Raw genomic sequence first — 19,990 nt, 5'->3', positions numbered from 1 at the left:
CATGTGCCAGCGTGTATAGTGCCGACAATAAAATGTGGTGGTGGTGGTGGTGGTGTAATGGTGTGGTCGCGTTTTTGATGGAAGGGACTTGCAGCCATTGTTGTTTTGCGTGGCACTATCACGGCACAGGTCTACATTGATGTTTTAAACATCTTGTTGCTTCCCACGGTTGAAGAGCGGGGATGGCGCTTGCATCTTTCAACACGATCGAGCACGTGTTCATAATGCACGACATGTAGCGGAGTAGTTACACGACAGTAACATCCCTGTAAAGGACTGGACTGGACCTCACTGCACTGCACTGCACAGCACAGAGTCCTGACTTGAATCCTATAGAGCACCATTGGGATGTTTTGGAACGCCGACTTCATGCCAGGCCTCACCGACCGACATCGATACCTCTCCCCAGTGCACCACTCCGTGAAGAATGGGCTGCCATTCCCCAATAAACCTTCCAGCACCTGACTGAACGTATGCCTGCGAGAGTGGAAGCTGTCATCGAGGCTAAGGGTGGGCCAACACCATATCGAATTACAGCATTACCGATGGAGGGCGCCATGAGTTGGTCATTTTCAGCCAGGTGGCAGGATACTATATATATAGGGTGGTCCGTTGATAGTGACCGGGCCAAATATCTCACGAAATAAGCATGAAACGAAAAAACTACAAAGAACGCAAACCGTCTAGTTTGAAGGGGGAAACCAGATGGCGCTACGATTGGCCCGCTAGATGGCGCTGCCATAGCTGAAACGGATATAAACTGCGTTTTTTAAAAAATATGAACCTCCATTTTTTATTACACATTCGTGTAGTACGTAAAGAAATATAAATGTTTTTGTTGGACCACTTTTTTCGTTTTGTGATAGGTGGCGCTGTAATAGTCACAAATACATGGTTCACTATTTAAGACGAACAGTTGGTAACACGTAGGTTTTTTTAAAATTAAAATAGAGAACGTAGGTGCGTTTGAACTTTTTATTTCGGTTGTTCCAATGTGATACATGTACGTTTGTGATCTTATTTCTGAGAACGCATGCTGTTAGAGCGTGATTACCTGTAAATACCACATTAATGCAATAAATGCTCAGAATGTGGTGTCTGTCAACCTCAATGCATTTGGCAATACGTGTAATGACAATCCTCTCAACAGCGAGTAGTTCGCCTTCCGTAATGTTCGCACATGCAGACTGATATATATATATATATATATATATATATATATATATATATATATATATATATATATATCAGTCTGCATATATATATTCTGAGCATCGATGATCATTGTTCTATTCGCAATGAAAAGCTCTAAGGTTTCGTCCTGGGGTTACACGAGCTTTCGGCCAAACACTCAGGTAGTTTCAATCACCTGACGCAGCTGAAAACCCGAGATTTTTATTCAGTGTTACCACTACGAGACTGTGCATTCTTACATTCTTCTATCCTTCCAGTCCAGTCCTACGTTGAATGTGTGCTGTAGCTCTCTCACATTGGGCTGGTGACTATAACAGTGTCGTCGAATGTCCTCAGGAGCGGCGAATGCATCGACAACGCAGCAGCAGTCGTCGTCTTCGGCGTCGTGGGGCAGCGGCTGGGGCGGCGGCGGCGGCGGCGGCGGCGGGTCTGCGGCGGCGGAGCGCGCGCCGCTGCTGCTGGTGCTGGTGCACTCGGCGCCGGACAACGCGGAGAAGCGCGCGACGATCCGCGCGACGTGGGGCGGCGCTGCGGCGCGCGCGGGCGCCGACTTCCGCGTGCTCTTCCTGCTGGGCGACGTGGGCGGCGGCGCGCGCCAGGCGCGCCTCGACGCCGAGAACCGCCGCCACGGCGACCTGGTGCAGGGCAACTTCCGCGACTCGTACCGCAACATGACGTACAAGCACGTGATGGCGCTCAAGTGGGCCGCCTACCACTGCCCGGGCGCGCGCTACCTGCTCAAGGCGGACGACGACGTGTTCGTGAACGCGCCGGCGCTGCTCTCCTTCCTGGCGCGCGCCCTCTCGCCGTGGGGGGCGCGCCGGCTCATCCTGTGCGCGCCCTTCCCCTACGCGTACGTGAAGCGCTCGTGGCGCAGCAAGTGGCGCGTGTCGCCGCTCGAGTACCCGGGCCGCGTGTACCCCGCGTACTGCGCCGGCTGGGCCGTGCTCTACTCGCCCGACGTCGTCTTCCTGCTGTACGAGCAGGCGCAGGCCGGCCCCTACTTCTGGATCGACGACGTGCACGTCACGGGCACGCTGGCGGCGCGCGCCAACCTCACGCACACGCCGCTCGGCTCGCTGGTGCTGTCCGAGGCGCAGGTGGCCGCCGTGCTGGCCGGCGAGCCGCCGCCGCAGTTCCTCTTCGGCGCGCCCAACATGTCGCTGGACGCCATCCGCCGCCTCTGGCGCGTCGTGTCGCGCGCCCACGCCGGCGCCGCCCCCGCCACCGACGCCGCCGACGGGGGAGACCACTCCTGACGACCGTGCCGCCGCCGCCGCCCCGCTGCCCGACAAGTGCCTTCGCAGTCGGCTGTCGCCTTCGTCTCTCTCTCGGGGGTGCTCCTACTAGAACGTTCGCCTCGCCTCTCCGTACTGACTCTTCTGGCCACCGGCCGGAAATAGCGGCCGACCGAATCGTAGCACAGTAATTGCCGAGTTCACTGACGGAATTATCCTTTTCTCAGTCGTCGTTTGAGTGTTTCCGACTGCGAATCCGGCCGTGCTTAGCCTCACGTAAAACTGAATGTATCCGATCCCTGGTTCGGTAGCCACAGCCGACAGTATTTTAGCCAAGTATCTTGTGAAAAGAGTGATACACAGAGCTTCACTTAATGAGACTTAAAACGGACAGTTTCTTTCTACGTATTGCTTTCTGTACTTTGATAAATCGACAGTCTCATTTCGCAAAATGTTAAAAAAACTAAGACTTTTGTATTTCCCAGAGCAATAATTACTATACCACTCCTTAATTTGCTTCCGAACTTAGTTACTTAAAAAGTCACTCAACATTCTCCTTACATTATTGCTCTGATTCCCCTACTACATATTCAAACCAAAATTTTGCTCCCATTAAATTAGTTCATTTTAAATTCACAACATAATTTGGGTGTATCAATTATACCTCTTCTTTTTCATTTTCCCCATGATTTGCTTTCTTGCTTCATTATCTGTTTAAAGTCACTTTGGTGAATGGTCACTTAATGTACTTTTTTCTTTACATTTCTTGCACGACTATAAACTCCAGACAAACTTGCACCTGTTGACAGTAGTACCACAGCTCCAAACAAACTTGTGTATGTTGACAGTAGTACCACACGACACCCAACTTGTGTAACGACTTCAGGAACAAATTTGCTTCCACTGCAAAAGTAAAATTCCGAACTTAGTTACACAACAAATTACTGAACATTCTCTTTACATTATTGCTCTGATTGATTTCCCCACAACCTATTCAAACCAAATTTTGCTCCTATTACATTAACTCAGCTCATTTTAAATTCACTACAAAATGTGGGTGTATCAGTTATACCTATTCCTTTTCATTTGCTCTTTGCTTTGCTTTCTTGCTTCATTATCTGTTTTAAGCCACTTTGGTGAATAGTCACTTAATCTACTTTTTTCTTTACGTTTCTTGAGATTCAGTTGCACGAGTATAAGCTCCAAACAAACTTGCACCGTGATTTCCCTAAATCACTCCAGGCAAATGCCGGGATGGTTCCTCTGAAAGGGCACGGCCGACTTCCTTGCCCATCCTTCCCTAATCCGATGAGACCGATGACCACGCTGTCTGGTCTCCTTCCCCAAAACCAACCAACCAAACTTGCACCTGTTGAGGGTGATACCACATGACACCCTACTTGTGTAACACCTTCAGGAACAAATCTGACAAGTTAGTCCAGATCACCTCGACACCAGTAACTCGACAATAAAATTATTTACAGAGTTGCTTCTTTACCACCTTTCGTACCACACACTTCATTTTCATTTTTCTTTCATTGCGGCAAGTCTATACCAGACAAGTTCATTACTTACAGCCCACTGCTACCAGTTATAGACATAACGCGTATTGCTTTGCCACCACTAAAACACACAGTACCACCTCACGTGTAATATATTTAACGTGAATTGGCAAAAGTGATGCAGGAGAGATTTACTACGACAAACAGGGTGTTGATTGTTATCCTACGATAAGGTACTGCATAACATATTCACAAAAAAAAAAATTGATTTACATCTGCACCTGTTGGCCGGCTAGTCTCGGAATATTGTGCTGACGATGCCAAATTAAATGAGGAAGGAGCAACTCCAATTGCAGAAGTCGCAGTGCGAGAGATAGGTCGTGTTCTGTAGACTGGTAATGTTGTGCCAAAGTTTAAGGATTTCCGTATTCACCATTAAAAACCACGTACTTTACATTACTGCAGCTAGTATACCGTGCAATGTTCATAACCGTGTAGGTTGGTTGTTACAAGGAAATTATTTTAGAAGCTGTACTCGTCAAAATGTAACCTGAAATGAACTCAACTGCAGAACTATGCAAGTGTATCGTTTACTGCACTTGTCAGTTGGAATATAGAAAATTCTGCTGACACGACAGGGAGCACCCATTATGGATGCAGCAGTTGGTTTACATTTGTTTCAATGCAAATGAGGAAGGCTAGTGATACGTTCTTAATTGTGGCTATATGGGAGCCTATTAAAATTGACTTACGCTTAATGATAAATGACAGTATGTACTTAAATTTTTAAAATGAGGAGTTGAATACTCTTTAGAATTTAGGATATAGCCATTTGTGTATTGTCACTGAGGAAATGGTGCCACTTCATTTAGATACATTTTTTGAAGAAACTGGAACAGCAACTATGCTTAGGTATGTAGCCTAATATTCAGGCCTTTAAATGTTGTTCAAATCTGTCTGTAATAACTTCCTAAGAATTCATTTCCCTCCTCTGAATGGATGTTGAAAACTGAATAGGCTTTAGTACTTAGTGTGTTGATGTTGTATTGTTGCATCTGTTACCTGACCTGAACTATGATAATGCTAACATATTGTACTTTACCATATATAAATACAGTCCCTCTAAATATTTTTGTGTGTCTCCACTGTCAGGAAGTCCAACATAAAATACTAAATATACATTGGTTAAGTTTACTCACATTTGATGTAAGTAGCCTCAGTTGTGACGTAAGGGTGTTCACAGTGCTGGGAAGGTGTACCTTTTGGGAAGCCTTCCAGTGTTACTAGTTTACATGTGTCATACTGTGTGGAATGGGTCCAAATCAGAATTCAGTAATTATTGTGTACGTTCAGACAATTGTGAAGATATGTCTACATGTGGGAGTACTACCAAGCCAGTATCTTGCCAGTAGGGAGAAAAACAATGGTAGACTCACTGGGAGATATGATTGGATAACTATATTGTGCATTACCTGCATTTAATGAGATTAAGATATCTTTTATGAACAAATTTAATTTTGATAAGTGTTTTAGGTAGATTAAATAGTAAGATGTGGTTAATTAGTTTTATTAGCTTATTTATTGCAGATATAAGTGATATAGTATTTTATTACTCAAAGTTGTCATATTTATACCACAAGTCGAACACAGGTTATGAACGATAGTAATATGAATTTACTTGAAGATAGATTGTTTTAAAATTCTATGAAATGCCTATGGCATTCCTGAGTATCACTGCAGTATAGCGGTGGCCTATTTTCTTCAATTCTATAAACATTTGTAGAGAGTAGCTCTAATTTATACAAGGAATCTTCTGTGTAGCTAGTCTGCACAGAAATTGATGGTATGGTATTGTTATACCATTGTGTAGTACTGCTTCTAATCTTTTTGTTAACAACAAACTTTCTTTTTGGTACTGATGGAATATTTAATCTTATTAGTGCACATGGAAACTTTGATACATTGTTAGACTAGGAGAGATTGTGAAATGAAATTTGTTCTTAGTCAGTGAATTAAAAAATAAAAATCATTTTATGTGGTAGAAATAGTTATTTATTGGAACTTCGTTTCTAATTTGTTAATGGGAGATAGTGAGAATGCAAATGTAAATCATGAATATGTACATTTTTACAAAGTCATTTCTTTTCAATGCCATATTTTGAGAATGATTCCATTCCATTTGAAAATTACACACACATCTTTGCCAAAAACAATTAAAATCTAAAATTTACTTCCCAAAATAATTTCTTTGTACACTAAAATAGTGAATGTCACTTTGCTGCAAAATTGTTCACAACATTACTACCTTCCTCTTAAGTATCAGTATGAAAACATAAATTAATTAAAATTGGAAAAAAATTGTTCCTTAAAAATTCTCTTTCGATCATGCATTTTCTTCCAACATTATAAAATTTAAATAACATTTGTGTGTTTTGGGAAAGCAAATATTCTTTATGCAGTCATAATATGAAGCTAGCTACTGTACCATATGTGGTCCTGAAAGAAAGAAACTGAAATTTTTACCCTGTGATCTGCAGTCACTATTTGTAACAGGAGAAAACCATGTTAACAGACACATTAGTATTTTTAAAATTTCTGTTTGTCTACTCCAAAACTAGTTGCTTTTCATTTTTATTATTATATTGGTCAGATATTGCTCTTTCTTTGTAGTATGGTCGTGTTCAGGGAGTTAATTTTTGGAACCGTTTCTTATCCTTCTTTAAACTCCTATGTATTCTGAGTAGTTGATATTTTTAGCTAAGTTACATATAAAGTCTGTTCCACTTCCATTGTCTAATATTACTACTACTACTGATAAAGTAATGCATGAGACTAAGATCAGCAACACCACATTTTTACTTTAATATTGTGTGAATTTGATGTTTTTATTGAAATAACTTTTTTGTGAAAACACTTGTCACTTGTCACTTGTGATATGTTCTAACACTGAATAAAGAAAAAAGAAAAACACATTTTGCCAAGAAGAATGACTGTTTAATGTGACTGAGGCTGTATGCTCGTATCCAATATTAGTGAGTTTGTTTCTTAAGTATGCAGAGAGACCAACTTTTCACATACATCTGACTAATAAAGCAGTGAGGTTACAAAAAACAGTGAAAGTGGGAGTGATGTAACTTCAGTACTGGGAATGTGATGTAAAAGTACCTGAATGGTTAAAGCTCGCTACTCTTTTCTCTGTTCATTGGGCAGAAAAGAAAATTGAACCCAACATCCTCCTTCCTTGACTTCCTTGAAACTCGTATGTATTGTGAGTAGCTGATATTTTTAGCTAAGTTATTTATTAGAATATGCTGCCCATCCAGTATCCAGCTTTTTATATTTTTATTTATTCATTGTGTTGTGTGTTCCTTTGGTTTGTCAGTGTTGGGAACTGACGTATGCCCATGTCTGTTTAATCCAGGAGTTAGTGGTTACAAGATCTTAGCATTTCTTGGAAAATGTGTTTGAAGAAATCAGTTAGAAGCAGCCTTGTCACATTTCAAAGTTGATTCTCCTGCTTTATTGCTCAGAGATCGGGTGGGTGCTGCTACTTTAATAACAATGATGTATTTAAAAATACACACATAGTGTTAGGTATTAATTGTTCTTTTGAAACTGAAGTTTGCTTCTTGCATAATTTTGCTGTAAGCCATGCTTTACAGTTATCAATTGTCTGAACGTAATTGTGGTGTGTGTACAGTGTTGTGGGAAATTCACATTTAAATTATAAAATTCAGGAATAAAGATGCCAAACATTGTCATGTATTTGTGTAGTTGTATACCAGGTGAATTTATTGTAACTTGAAAGTATGGAAAAGTAATTTAAGATATTTTCCTTACTAAAAATAAAACTCCTTATCTATCTTCACAATAATCTTGTATTTCTGGACAGCTTCATGATGACATGTTGTGAGTTTCAATTTCTGTGTTCTACTTATCATTTCTTTGATGTGACTGAATTGTCAGCACCTTGCCATAAACTGATTAATACATTAGACTGATGGAAGGAGCTGATTGGCTGTTACTGATATTGCTTCAATAATAAAAAAACTTATGAATCTCAAATGGCATGCTACATTATTAACTCCTCAAAATCTGGGCCACATGGGGAACAATAAGTAATTGTTAATGAACTAATCTGTTGGTAGGTGTACATGTACTTAATGAAACATTGCTAAACAAAAGTCAACATATTGCTTTTCAAAAGTCCAGTTGTTTACTATTCATAGTACTTGTTTAAATACATTGGCAATGCTTCACTTTCCTCTGGCGATTATTGTGAGTACAAGTAATGTTTTGGTATCATAATCCTCTCAGATTGAAAAATATTTAATTCTTCCTAATGACACAAAAGAGAATTCACTAGAAGACACATACAATGTCTGTGTGATGTAGAGGAAGTCAAATCCTTTGTTATCACAACTTTGTATCATTAATGACAAGCAAAAGAAGTAGTTACAGAGAAAGAAGTAATTAAGTAAGCATCAAAACTGTTTATGTACACTACTAGTGATGAGAAGTTTTCACTTCATATGATAAGTGTGCTAAAGCAAATACACTGCTCAGCAGACACATTGTCACTGCCATTTCCTGAATGAAAGCTACCTGATGGTGTTTTGGTCATGTAATATAGTAAGGAAAGTATGTACGCAGAGCAGAAATATATGGGGAATCATCCTAGCAACAATGAGGGCCACAAATGAGGAAATCCAGTAGCATAAGCAATTTTGAGAGAGAACAGGTTGCTAAGGTCCAGTGACTGGGGATGAACAATTTGTAAATGGCAAAGGTGGTTGATTGTTCATGTGCTGCTGTTATGAACAACTTTCTCTTTGAAAGGTGAATGAAGGACAGTAAAACTATGACTAGGCAACCAGTGTATGTTTAATTTGAAGAAAGTCAACTTCAAACTCGTTAATATAGTTAAACACCTAAAACATCTGTGGTGATTTATAAAATACAAATGAAACTACAGGTTGTTCACTGACATACAAGGGGGCTACATTACCTAAAGCTTGATGACATTATTATTTAGAGTTTACAATGTTTTGGTGTAATCCGTCAGTGGGAACTTTGCACTCTGGTTTCAGGTCTTACTATGGTGTGCATACAAGCAAGATTACTACATGAGTATTCTTGAATGGCTAACTTTAGTTGATATGTTAATGTCATCATGAGTTACTTCAGTTTGACTGACATTGATGCAGTTGTTTGTGGCATTACATTGATTGTATTCTCTGAATGCCAGGGAGAAGGGTAATTTGCCGGTTATTAAGAAAAAAAATTAACATCATAAGACTTGATATAGATATTTGCTAGACTCAAGGTCTGCAGGAGTTCACTCTATCTGCAGAAGTTCACTGTACCTTTTCAAAGTAGCCTAAATTTTATGTGTATGAAGTAGTGCTTTCTTGTAGGTAACTAAAAGCTTTTTGGCATGTGATGGGCATATCTGGTGGTACACTTTGGCTGCCCACTGTTTCTGCTAATAAATAGAACCAAATGAATGTGCTGCCATACCATGTGACATTGCAAACATCTGACTAACCCCACCAGGTAGGAACTTCTAACTCTGATTAAATGAACGTAATAGTAGCCATGTAGGTGAGCAGGAAGATTCCAAATTCGACTCTTTAATTGCCATGTACGCTACATTCAAGACTTACAAAGCACCAGAACATGGGTATTATAAGCAATGAAATTGGGAGGAAAGAATGCAGAAATGTACAGTATCATATTATCTTGTTACTAAGCATCAATAAAGATAAAAGTAACAAAAATTAATCAATGGAGCCCATGTCAGGTAGAGCCGAGTGACAGAGAAATGATGAGCAACAGCATTGCATGATGGCTCATTATCTAGCTGGTAGTTCACAACATCTTGCCATGCGCCGATGGCGGCTAGCATTAGCCATTTGCAAGGCCCTCTGTGATGAATACAGAGACTGTGTTAACTGCTCTAGGACACTGGCAGAAGTGACAGTGTCTGCTGGGTCCCATATAAAAACTCAGTTCCATTAAAAACACCAGACTGTCAGGATAAGCACTATATTCTATTGCCAACCTAAATTGGCATTGCTAAAAAAGGAAATGTCCATCTTACCAACGAGGTCTGTTAGGTTACCATTACCTGGCTGGTCCTTATTGCCAGCTATCTCCCAGGAACGCATACCTGAACCGCTTGCATAACTCTTTGAACCAAGAAGCTTTCCCAATAATCCCATCACCTTGGTGACCCATAATAATTATGTTTCTGTAAGAACATTGTATAAATAGAATGGTACAGCAGCTGGTCAAAGACTTGAAGAAAGTAGTTACCAACAGCCGTAATTTTATTTAGCTGCAAGTTTCAGTGACTCATTGGCACAATTTTCAGGCCTCTCTACACAAGACTGGGTAAGTCATCTAGTTGTTCATGTTATTATAGTGACCACTGTTTCCAACTGGTTCCTGCAGTCTTCCAAAAACTTCTTGGTCGACGTGGACCCTTCACAACTCTAACAACTGCTAGCCCATGGTTTCCAGTTATGAGACCCTCCAGATTCTCGAACACCATGCTTTCCATCTTGATTTTCACATCCTCTTACATTCCCCCACTAGGATCCTTTACCAACTTGTCAGATTCCCTCCTCTCCTCACTCACATTGAACACCTCCAAATAACCTACACTACCTGCAAGCCCAACACTAGCAATCCTATTGTGTTTGTTCTGCTTTCCAATCCTTGTGTGCTGCCGTGTCTCTACTTACACATCCCACCAACTGCCCATCAACACACCCTACAAGTTCTCTCTGAAAGAAATTTCAACTGTCTTCCTCTCCCAGACCAAAAACTCTGTCCCAGGGTACACCCATCTTACAACCTCTGAATCAACCCCCTGCAATGGCTCCCTCCTCCCCCCCCCCAACATCATTTCCCTTCATATTTATAGATCCCAATACCAGCTAGCCCTCTCTGTCACCTTTGTCTCATCACCACCTCTCACCAGTCCTCAGTCCTCATCACCACTACTCTCCTATCTCCTTCAATATCAATCTTTCTTTTCATCAACAAACTACCATCCCAGAGCAGGTCCTCTTCCAGTTTTAGAGAAAGAGCATGGTGCTCCATTTTTAATTGTCAATGTCTCTTCAGTCATGTTCAGTGGTTTCCAAGTGTGTAGTGTTCTTAAAGTGTTTCTCAAGAGTTCATTCTCCCATTAACATCACCTTTTAAAATATTTTTAAATTCGTGGTACATATGTCACCTTCTTTTTTGTTTTAAAGTTTAAGTTAATGACTGCTTTATACTGGCTCATAGTAAGGTTGATTGTATTCTTGCCAGCACATCACGTGCCTCCTTCCAACTTACACATGGGGGAGGGGGATGAAATAACAATAAAGAAAAAAAATGGAATTTGTATTGATGGCAACTACACTATTATATCTTGGAAGAGTGAGCCATTGTGACTTATTAGGGTTTCCTAAGAAGTATGCAGCAGAGTGATGATTAGACTGAGATCAATATATAGCACTTTGCTTGTGTTTGCATCCCATGATTGGAAGTTAGTAAGTCATTATCTCATTCATCAAAGACATTGGCAATATTTCTGTTTCTCTCTTTTAATATTACTGATTCAGGAATCAAGAAAAATGTGACTGTATTAAGTACTGCAGATGGTTTGTGTTGTATTAAACTGTGTGAGGGCTTCTCATTGTAATTATTCTAATAAATCAGAAGTTTATTTGAAATTTGCAATTTCATTAACTTAGTCAGACTAAAGTTCCCATCACATGCCTTTCTGAGGTAATAACAAATGTTTTGTGGTTAATGTTAGTCCAGATTTTTCACTTATCCCTGCCTAAGTGAGATGTCTGTTAGGAGTTGCTGTTGTATAATAGGGACACTTATGTAAATGTATGGTAAGTCAAGTTGTAGAGTGACAGACCTGTGTGTGCTGAACTCTCATGTTTTTCTTGTATGGTTGTGTGGCATTGTCAGACCCTTTGGAGTAAATGAATCTATGATGCAGTTTCCTTATCCCATGTCTAAGGACAGGAAATGACAATGTGTGGTATACAGAAGTTATTTATTGGTTGAGCTACATCAGGCTATCTACAGGTGTATTAATACATGCATGCAGTAGCAAATATTGATTTTTGCCGGTTTACCCAAAACAATTTGTTGACTGGTAAATTGTTTTGTAAGCTGGAATTTGTGAAATAATTTCTGGTTTATCTCTTGTTGGAATTTTTTATCAGTTCAAAGTGAAAATCAATAGTTGGTCATAATGAGATGAAGGGAACATTTTGATGAAGATAGAGGAAGGAGGAGACTGAGGGTTACACAGATTACTGATTCAATGAATTTTTCAGTTGACTTAATTAGTGGAATTAGCTACCTGCTAGAAGGTGTTATAACTAGCAGTCATGCTAGTGACAGACTACCAGTAGCTCAGAAAAGGGTGATATTCTAGGTAGTTCTGATGTAGTTTAACCATTGGAAATTAGCAGTAAATGTGATTCAAAGCCTTGATGGTTCGTTCTCCACATGCTGAACAATAGACTGTTAGTGTAACTACATAAAAATGGTACAATCAGTCTAAATATGAATCAGTATTAGGCTTGAATAGGATCATAAAACAACTAACAGAAGAATGAAGTGTCAGGACAATCAGTTTGAAAAAAAAATAATGTCATAGGGAATTAAAAGTAATAGAAGCTATTAGGAATTATAGTGGTAGAGACTTGATGAAAAATTTCAAGATGGACTTAAAGACGTGTAGCAGAGGTGTATCACAGAAAATAGAAGCTAGTGTGAAGAGCTATAATGAAAATTTGGAAATGAAAATTAAGGCCATGGAAGGAGATGATTGAGAAATAAAGGGTTAATATTGGTGCTTCCTGAGGACAGCTAAATAGTCGCAGACAAAAGTACACCTGAGCCGATAAACCATGAGGTACCTCATAATTTTGTGTCACACTTCTTTTTGCCCAGTGGAGTGGAGCAACTTCACATGATATGAACTCAACAAGTTGTTGGAAGTCCCCTGCAGAAATATTAAGCCATCCTGTCTCTGTAGCCATTCATAATTTCTAAAGTGTTGCTGGTGCAGGATTTTCTGCATGAACTTACCTCTCAATTAAGTCCCATAAAAATTCGATGGGTGGCCAAATAATTGGTTTCAACTATCCAGAATGTTCTTCAGACCTGTTGCAAACAATTGTGGCCCTGTGACATGACACATTGTCATCCATAAAAATCGTACCATTATTCAGGAACATGAATGGCTGCAGATAGTCACTAAGTAGCCAAACATAAACATTTCCAGTCAGTGATCAGTTCAGTTGAACTGAAGACCCAGTGCATACCATGTAAATGCAATTCACACCGTTATGGAGCCAGCAGTAGCTTTCACAGTGCTTTGTTGACATCTTGGGTCCATGGCTTTGTAGTGTCTGCTCAAATCTTGAACCCTACCATCAGCTCCTACCAACTGAAATTGGGACACATCTGACTAGACCACAGTTTTCCAGTCATCTGAGGTCAACCGAAATGGTCACTAGCCCAAGAGAGGCACTGGAGGCAATAAAACACTGTTAGAAGAGGCACTCAAATTGCTCATCTGTGGTCGTAGACCATTATCACCAAATTTGCCGTGCTATGATAACTGATACATTCATCAAACATTCCAGTTTGATCTCTGCAGTTTCTTCACGCATTGTCACTAGTCTGTTAGCAGTGACAATTCTACACAAATGCTGCTGCTCTCTGCTGTTAAATGGAGAACACCGCACACTATGTTGTCCATTTGAGAGGTAATGCATGATATTTGGTATACTCAGCACTCTCTTGACACTGTGGAACTTGGGATGATGAATTCCCTAACAATTTCTGAAATTGAATGTCCCATGTGTCTAGCTCCAACTACCATTCCACTTTCAAAGTATGTTAATTTCTGTCATGTAGCCATAATCATGTTTGAAACCTTTTTGCATGAATCTTCTCAAAACAAATGACAACTCTGCCAATGCACTGCCCTTTTATACCTGTGTATATGATATTACTTCCACGTGTACATGCACATATCGCTATTCATGACTTTTGTCACCTCTGTGTATTAGTCCTTGAGGGAAGACATCAAGCAAATATACTATTGGAAGAGCTCCAAAGGTAGTTTGATGGTAGAATTTCTACTGTTGAGAAGAAGCTTGGCATTATTGAAAAATTGCAAAAACAATAGGCAGGCTAAGCATGTACAAAATTTTTTTCAGGGTGTAAGAAAGGCGAGTGAGTAAAAAATTATAGTTGTACAAAGAACAGAGCTGATACAAGGCCAACAGGATGTTCCTCAAATGAGAGAACAAGCTTTATGCCTTACCAGATTCATGCTAGGATTCGAAGAGAATTTTAAGGAACTAAAGCTTAGTGCTGGAAAGGAGAATGGACAAGTAGGGGAAACGTAGGTAAACTAGGCCATTCAGGTACTCAATTAGTGAATAATTCAAACCAGAGTCCTAGTAGTATGATCACAGTCAGGAAGGGTGACTTGGAGGAAATAAAATCATTATTCAGAATCAAAGGTGGGTAAATGAAAATCAACAGAAGTAAGGAATTGATAGAAGAATTAAGTGAGAAACTCTGAAAAATTGAAAGGTTATGGGTAAAGGTATTAGAGAAGAGCTACAAAATAGTAGAGATCAAATACCCGATGAAGGTATGAATATATTCAATGTAGGTGGACCTAGTTGTAGGTGTCATTGTGAAAGGAACAAACTACAGCAGAGTAGGGGAGATCCTTATGTGAATGAGGTACATACTGAAAAAATATCTAGTTTCAACTAGACTCAATTTTTAACTGTAAAAAAGTTTCGAGAAATTCTCACAACAGTATTCAGCTGCTTGGTTGGAACAATTTAATTGTTTGCTTTCACCTATTTCGCCATATAGTCACAAAGTTGAATTTATGTGTTTTTATTTAGAAAGTAAACCTGCACTATGAATCCAAAAATTAGGCAGAAGTAGGGAATCATGTGAAGAGCTTAGACAAGTAATTTTATCTGCACATGGGTCTGAGGGAGTGTAGAATGGAGTCAAATATAGTGTCCTGATGATGGATTTTTGCAAATCTTGTTTTGGCAGTCCTGCTCAGTTCTTTGGACATATATAATCAGTTTTTATTTAATCCTTTTATTCCTACTGAGTTGATTCATGCCTGTCTTATGAAATTATTTCGACATTCATGTCGGATTTGTCTTGTCATGTAAAGGATGATTTGCAAAGTTTGTAGAGTTTGTCACACCAACCTGACTATGACATCAAGAAGCAAAATTTTCAGAGTAGTCGTGTCAATCAAGACAAATGGACAAATTCAATGTTTCATGAAAAAAGTAATTATGGTAGGACGGAAAATAATTTGCAGTATGCAAGATATGGGAATAACAAATTGAGGTTTGGCAATAATGTATGTATGAGACTAAGAATAATGATTAGAGGAAAAGTAGGAACAATTGATACGGTAGACATCCCAGTAATGAAGGAATGGAGGTAGTAATACAGTACTGGAGTGATAACAATTTGTATCCAGTGACTGTGAAGTTCAGATTACCTGAGCTGAGAAATAACATTTGGATGGAGACTATGCCACCACTTCACTGACAGTTGAATTCTGTAGCTGCACTGGTTGCTGCCAACCAAATGAACCATGGCTATGAACTGTTGAAAATGATGAATTATGGGTATATGAGGGAGATTTTGTTTGATCATGAGTAGAGGAATACAATAGCAAGTCTGATACTTCTATTAAGTTAGGCCAAAAGGTTTTTTGCAAACTTTTTTGGTTCTGTGAAACCTAGTAGTTGAACAGTATTGTGTGTGGACTTCTTGTCCATACATCAAGCAGTAATGGACTTAAGTCATGTTGAAGTGTTGTTTGAGTATAATGGGTTGACACTGAAATTGTGCTTTAATAAACATGATATTAGAGAAAGGAATGCAAGTAATAGCCTTAAAGTTTTAATGAAGCAAAGAGTATATTTTAAGTTGATGTCTGTTGTGAAAGAGAATACATCTAGTGCCATTCTATTAGTAGGCTGTGACAAAGGCTTTAGTGTGAACAAGGTTGAATAAACAGAGGAAGCCAATGAAGTAGTGAATAGAAGTTTATATGAAGTTTTATGCCATCACTCTTCTGTATTCTGCAAGGATGCAGAAACTATAAGGGATTTTCATATCAATTTCAAGTTAGAGAACATAAAAGATTCTTTGTTAAACTATATTTGATATCAGTAATTTACAAAGAGAAAGTATTAAGAGTTACAGGTGACTGAGTCACTGGTTAACTCTTGTATACTACTGATTGTAGAAAGTGAAGCATTGAGAAGCAAAGGTCTGCAACATACCATGATAAGAGGATGTGTAGAACAGCAAAACCATAATAAGTGATTTAAATGGCAGAGAGGTAGTATGCATTTGGGCCCTACAGTGCCCTCTTTTGTGTGACCAGAGAGATCAGTGCTATGCAACATTCAGTTGGTGCGAAGCCATCATACAAAGTGGAAACTTGTAATCAAGTGTCACTATGCCTCACTGACATCACATGGCTGAATAATTGGTTTCTGGGCGGTGGGTCTGTTCTTCTACATTGAAGCTTGTACAGAGCATGCTACCAATGGATCAAAGTCCTGACAGGTACTGGATGACACAATGTGACCACAGCACAAGACGACTGCCATCTTGTCTGTTTGGCCATAATGGATAGAACAGCTTAATCCACTATGTTGACTCAATGTTGGAGTACTGGAACGGGTGTAAACACATCTGCATCAATGGTTTGATGCCATCTTCTGTGAGCTGGACTGGTATCATGTGTACCATAAGCCATAAAAGCAGCAGACTGCAATGGGCGCATGAAAGCTGACAGTGGCGTGCTGAGTGGCCAAATGTAATGTTTTTGGATGAGTCCTGCTTCAACTTGTTCTACAGTAACGGCTGCATAAGTGTTTGACACTGCCTTGGTGATCGCAATTGAGCAGACTGCACTGTTAAGTAGTATAGAGCACAAATGCCAAGTGTGATGGTTTGGGGAGGCATTGCTTACAAGATGTGACCTCATCTCCTGTGCCTTGAGGGCACTTTGAAAAGCTACCACTAAATCAGGGAGGTTTTACAGCCTGTGGCCCTGCCCCTCCTCAGGCCATTCCTCATCCCATATTTCAGCAGGACAACACCGGGGTGTGTGTGGTGAAGAATGTGCAAACCTTCTTTAAAGAATGACAGGCACTGCTTCCTGGGCCTGCATGTTCACCTGACGTGTTACCTGTCCAACATGTCTAGGATATGGTATGTTGGCAACTTGTTCATTCAGGTCCTCCTGTGACCACAGTTGGTACTTTGTGAACATGCCTGCATATCGCGTGGCAAAGTATTCCTCAGCAGCATAATCAGGTGCTCTTTGATTCCATGGCACAATGTGTAGAGGCTCTGAAAGCAGCATGTGGTAGCACTACTCCATACTGAATTTCCACAGTCACAGTGCATGTACAGGTCTGTAATGCTAATATTTTTTTGTAGTGTCATGTCCCTAATAGGTGGAATGAATTTCATTGTGATCACATCTCTTGGTCTTGCTGTTCCACTTTTTCAAAACAGTAGTGTAATGATGCACTTTTTCAAAACAGTAGTGTAATAATGCACTTTTAATTGTGCCAAAATGAGGAGATGACATTAGACTAGGGTTAAATTTTAGACAAACCAATACAATGCTCATGCCAGAAACCAATAGATCACTAACTCTAGAAGAGTTATTGCAGGAATTTCATGGTGTTAAGGTTTTACCTACAACTGATCTACAAGCCAGTTACAAACAGATAAAGTTGCATCCATGCTGCTACCAGTTCCACAAGCTATTCTTTGCTTGAATATTAGTTCGGCTGCATTTATTAGAGGCTTTAATGGCATTGTTCTTGGGTCTTAATAAGAGGTTGATAATATCTGTTGATGATGTTTTAATGGCAAAAGAGAGTTGAGAGAATCACAATGAAGTGTTGGATTTGCTGCTAGGTGCTTCTAAAGAAAATGGGGTGACAGTTAAGTTAGAAAAGTGATAGGTTTGATTGAAGCACATATTCTTGGCCATATCAGGCATAAGGGGTTTTACCGAATACTGAAAAAGTAGAAGACATTAGTCTTCCCCGTACCTAAAACAAGGAAATAGCTTTGTTTTTTTCTAATATTAACCAGTTCCTACAAATTATTCATAAGTCTGTATTTCTTGGCCACACTACATTTGTGTGCACTGACAGGTAAGAAAAGCTCTGGGTTTGGGATGCCCAGGCACAAACAGAATTTGAAAGTATAACACAGGTTCTTGTCATGGAGCATCTTCTGTCTCATCCAGACTAGGAAGTTCCAGGGCAGGTCAGAGTGCTGAATTGTTTCAGGAAGCTGAAGTAGTAAAGTGGTGAGGACCAAACAATTGAATTTGTAAGCTGGGTGCTTGTGAAATGAGAGTGCAGCTGCTCAGTAACAGAACTGCACGGCCTTAGCCATTGTAGGGGGCTCCATGAAAATGAAAATGAGGTGTTCACTATTTCATTGAACAACTAAAATCTATACTGATCATGGAGCAGTGGAATTTTTAATTAGAGCAAAATTAACTCAGTCATTTGGCCAGGTTGGCATAATATCTCCAAGAATTCAGTTTCAATATATTAAGCATTCCTGGTACTCTGGAGGTTGTCTGGACAAACAATTTTTTATTGTGTACTTACAGAATGTTGATTTTGGTAATTTTATTACACCTTCTCTGGAAAACATTGCTAAGGAGCAAGGCAAAGATCTAATGTGGAAGGAAGTAAAAGTAAAAAATGGAGAGATCAGAACAGTTTTGTTATGGGACATTACTATTTCGTTAAAGTGATATTTTATTCAAGAAAAGAAGAGGAGAGGATTCTCATTGGGTTGTATGGATCCTGAATGAATTAGTTAATCAGGTACTTTCATTTAAGTTATGCTCATTCTCTAATGGTTCAAATGGCTCTGAGCACTATGGGACTCAACATCTTAGGTCATAAGTCCCCTAGAACTTAGAACTACTTAAACCTAACTAACCTAAAGACATCACACACACCCATGCCCGAGGCAGGATTCGAACCTGCGACCGTAGCAGTCCCGCGGTTCCAGACTGCAGCGCCAGAACCGCACGACCACCGCGGCCGGCGCTCATTCTCTATCAATAAATTGTTTCCATAAACTGTCTGAAACATTCTATTTTTTGAATATCAAGAACCACAACCACCAGGTCTTGGCTACCTGCAAACTTTGTCAAAAGTCAAAACCGTCAACACTGCCTCATTGTGCACCTCTTTAAAATTATTCTCTTATGGCACTGAGAAGCTCTACCAGCAGGTAGATCATATGTACCTTTTCTAATCATTTTCTACATAAGGTTGGTCATAAGGAAAAGGAATTATTGGACAATGGATTCCAATTCTGGTCAATGATATCAAAGCATGCTCTTCATCATCACAAGATTAAAATGATTTTTGTTTTGCATTACCATTCAGTGTCGAACACTTCTGAATGAGTGATGAAGGAACTAGGAAGGTTGTTCTTACATTCAGCCATTGGAAATTATCTTAAATGAGCTATCTAGTGACTCAATCTCTCTACCACTGATCATGGTTTTAAAAAATCATCCTCCAAAGGATAAGATCAAATGCATAGTATCACTTCTACCCATCACTAAATTAAGACAAAGAGAGGTGGTGCAATTAGTATTAACAAATATTCAGAAAGCATCCAAATGGCGCAAAAAATTTTGATAAATGTAAGAGAGTCATGAAGACAATTGTAAGTAGCGTGAATACAAGGACGCTATGTGCAAGAAGCATGAAGCGCCCTTTGAATGTATCCTGATAGCTAAAAGAGCCACGCGCACTTTGAATGAGAAAATGCTACTTGACACTGAAATCAATATAAAAGATAGGGTCGCCACCAACTCTAGCCACACGACAAAGAAGAAGTAGCACTGAGTCGGAAAATAACTTAATTTATTAATAAGAGAAACTCACAAAA

General features: G+C 39.7%; 1 protein-coding gene across 1 annotated transcript in view; it reads left to right on the top strand.

The window, feature by feature from the left end:
• LOC126260745 (beta-1,3-galactosyltransferase 5) overlaps positions 1-19,990 on the top strand; it is a 77,092-nt gene that overhangs the window by 37,631 nt on the left and 19,471 nt on the right. The window contains exon 3 of the mRNA XM_049958084.1: positions 1,638-2,392. Coding sequence (XP_049814041.1) covers positions 1,638-2,392 — 755 coding nt within the window. The remainder of the gene's footprint in view (positions 1-1,637; positions 2,393-19,990) is intronic.

The sequence above is a fragment of the Schistocerca nitens genome, chromosome 5 (assembly GCF_023898315.1).
Source record: "Schistocerca nitens isolate TAMUIC-IGC-003100 chromosome 5, iqSchNite1.1, whole genome shotgun sequence".
NCBI classification, from domain to species: Eukaryota; Metazoa; Arthropoda; class Insecta; order Orthoptera; family Acrididae; genus Schistocerca; species Schistocerca nitens.
Note: the sequence above shows the minus strand (reverse complement) of the source record. Positions and strands in the feature narration are given on the sequence as shown.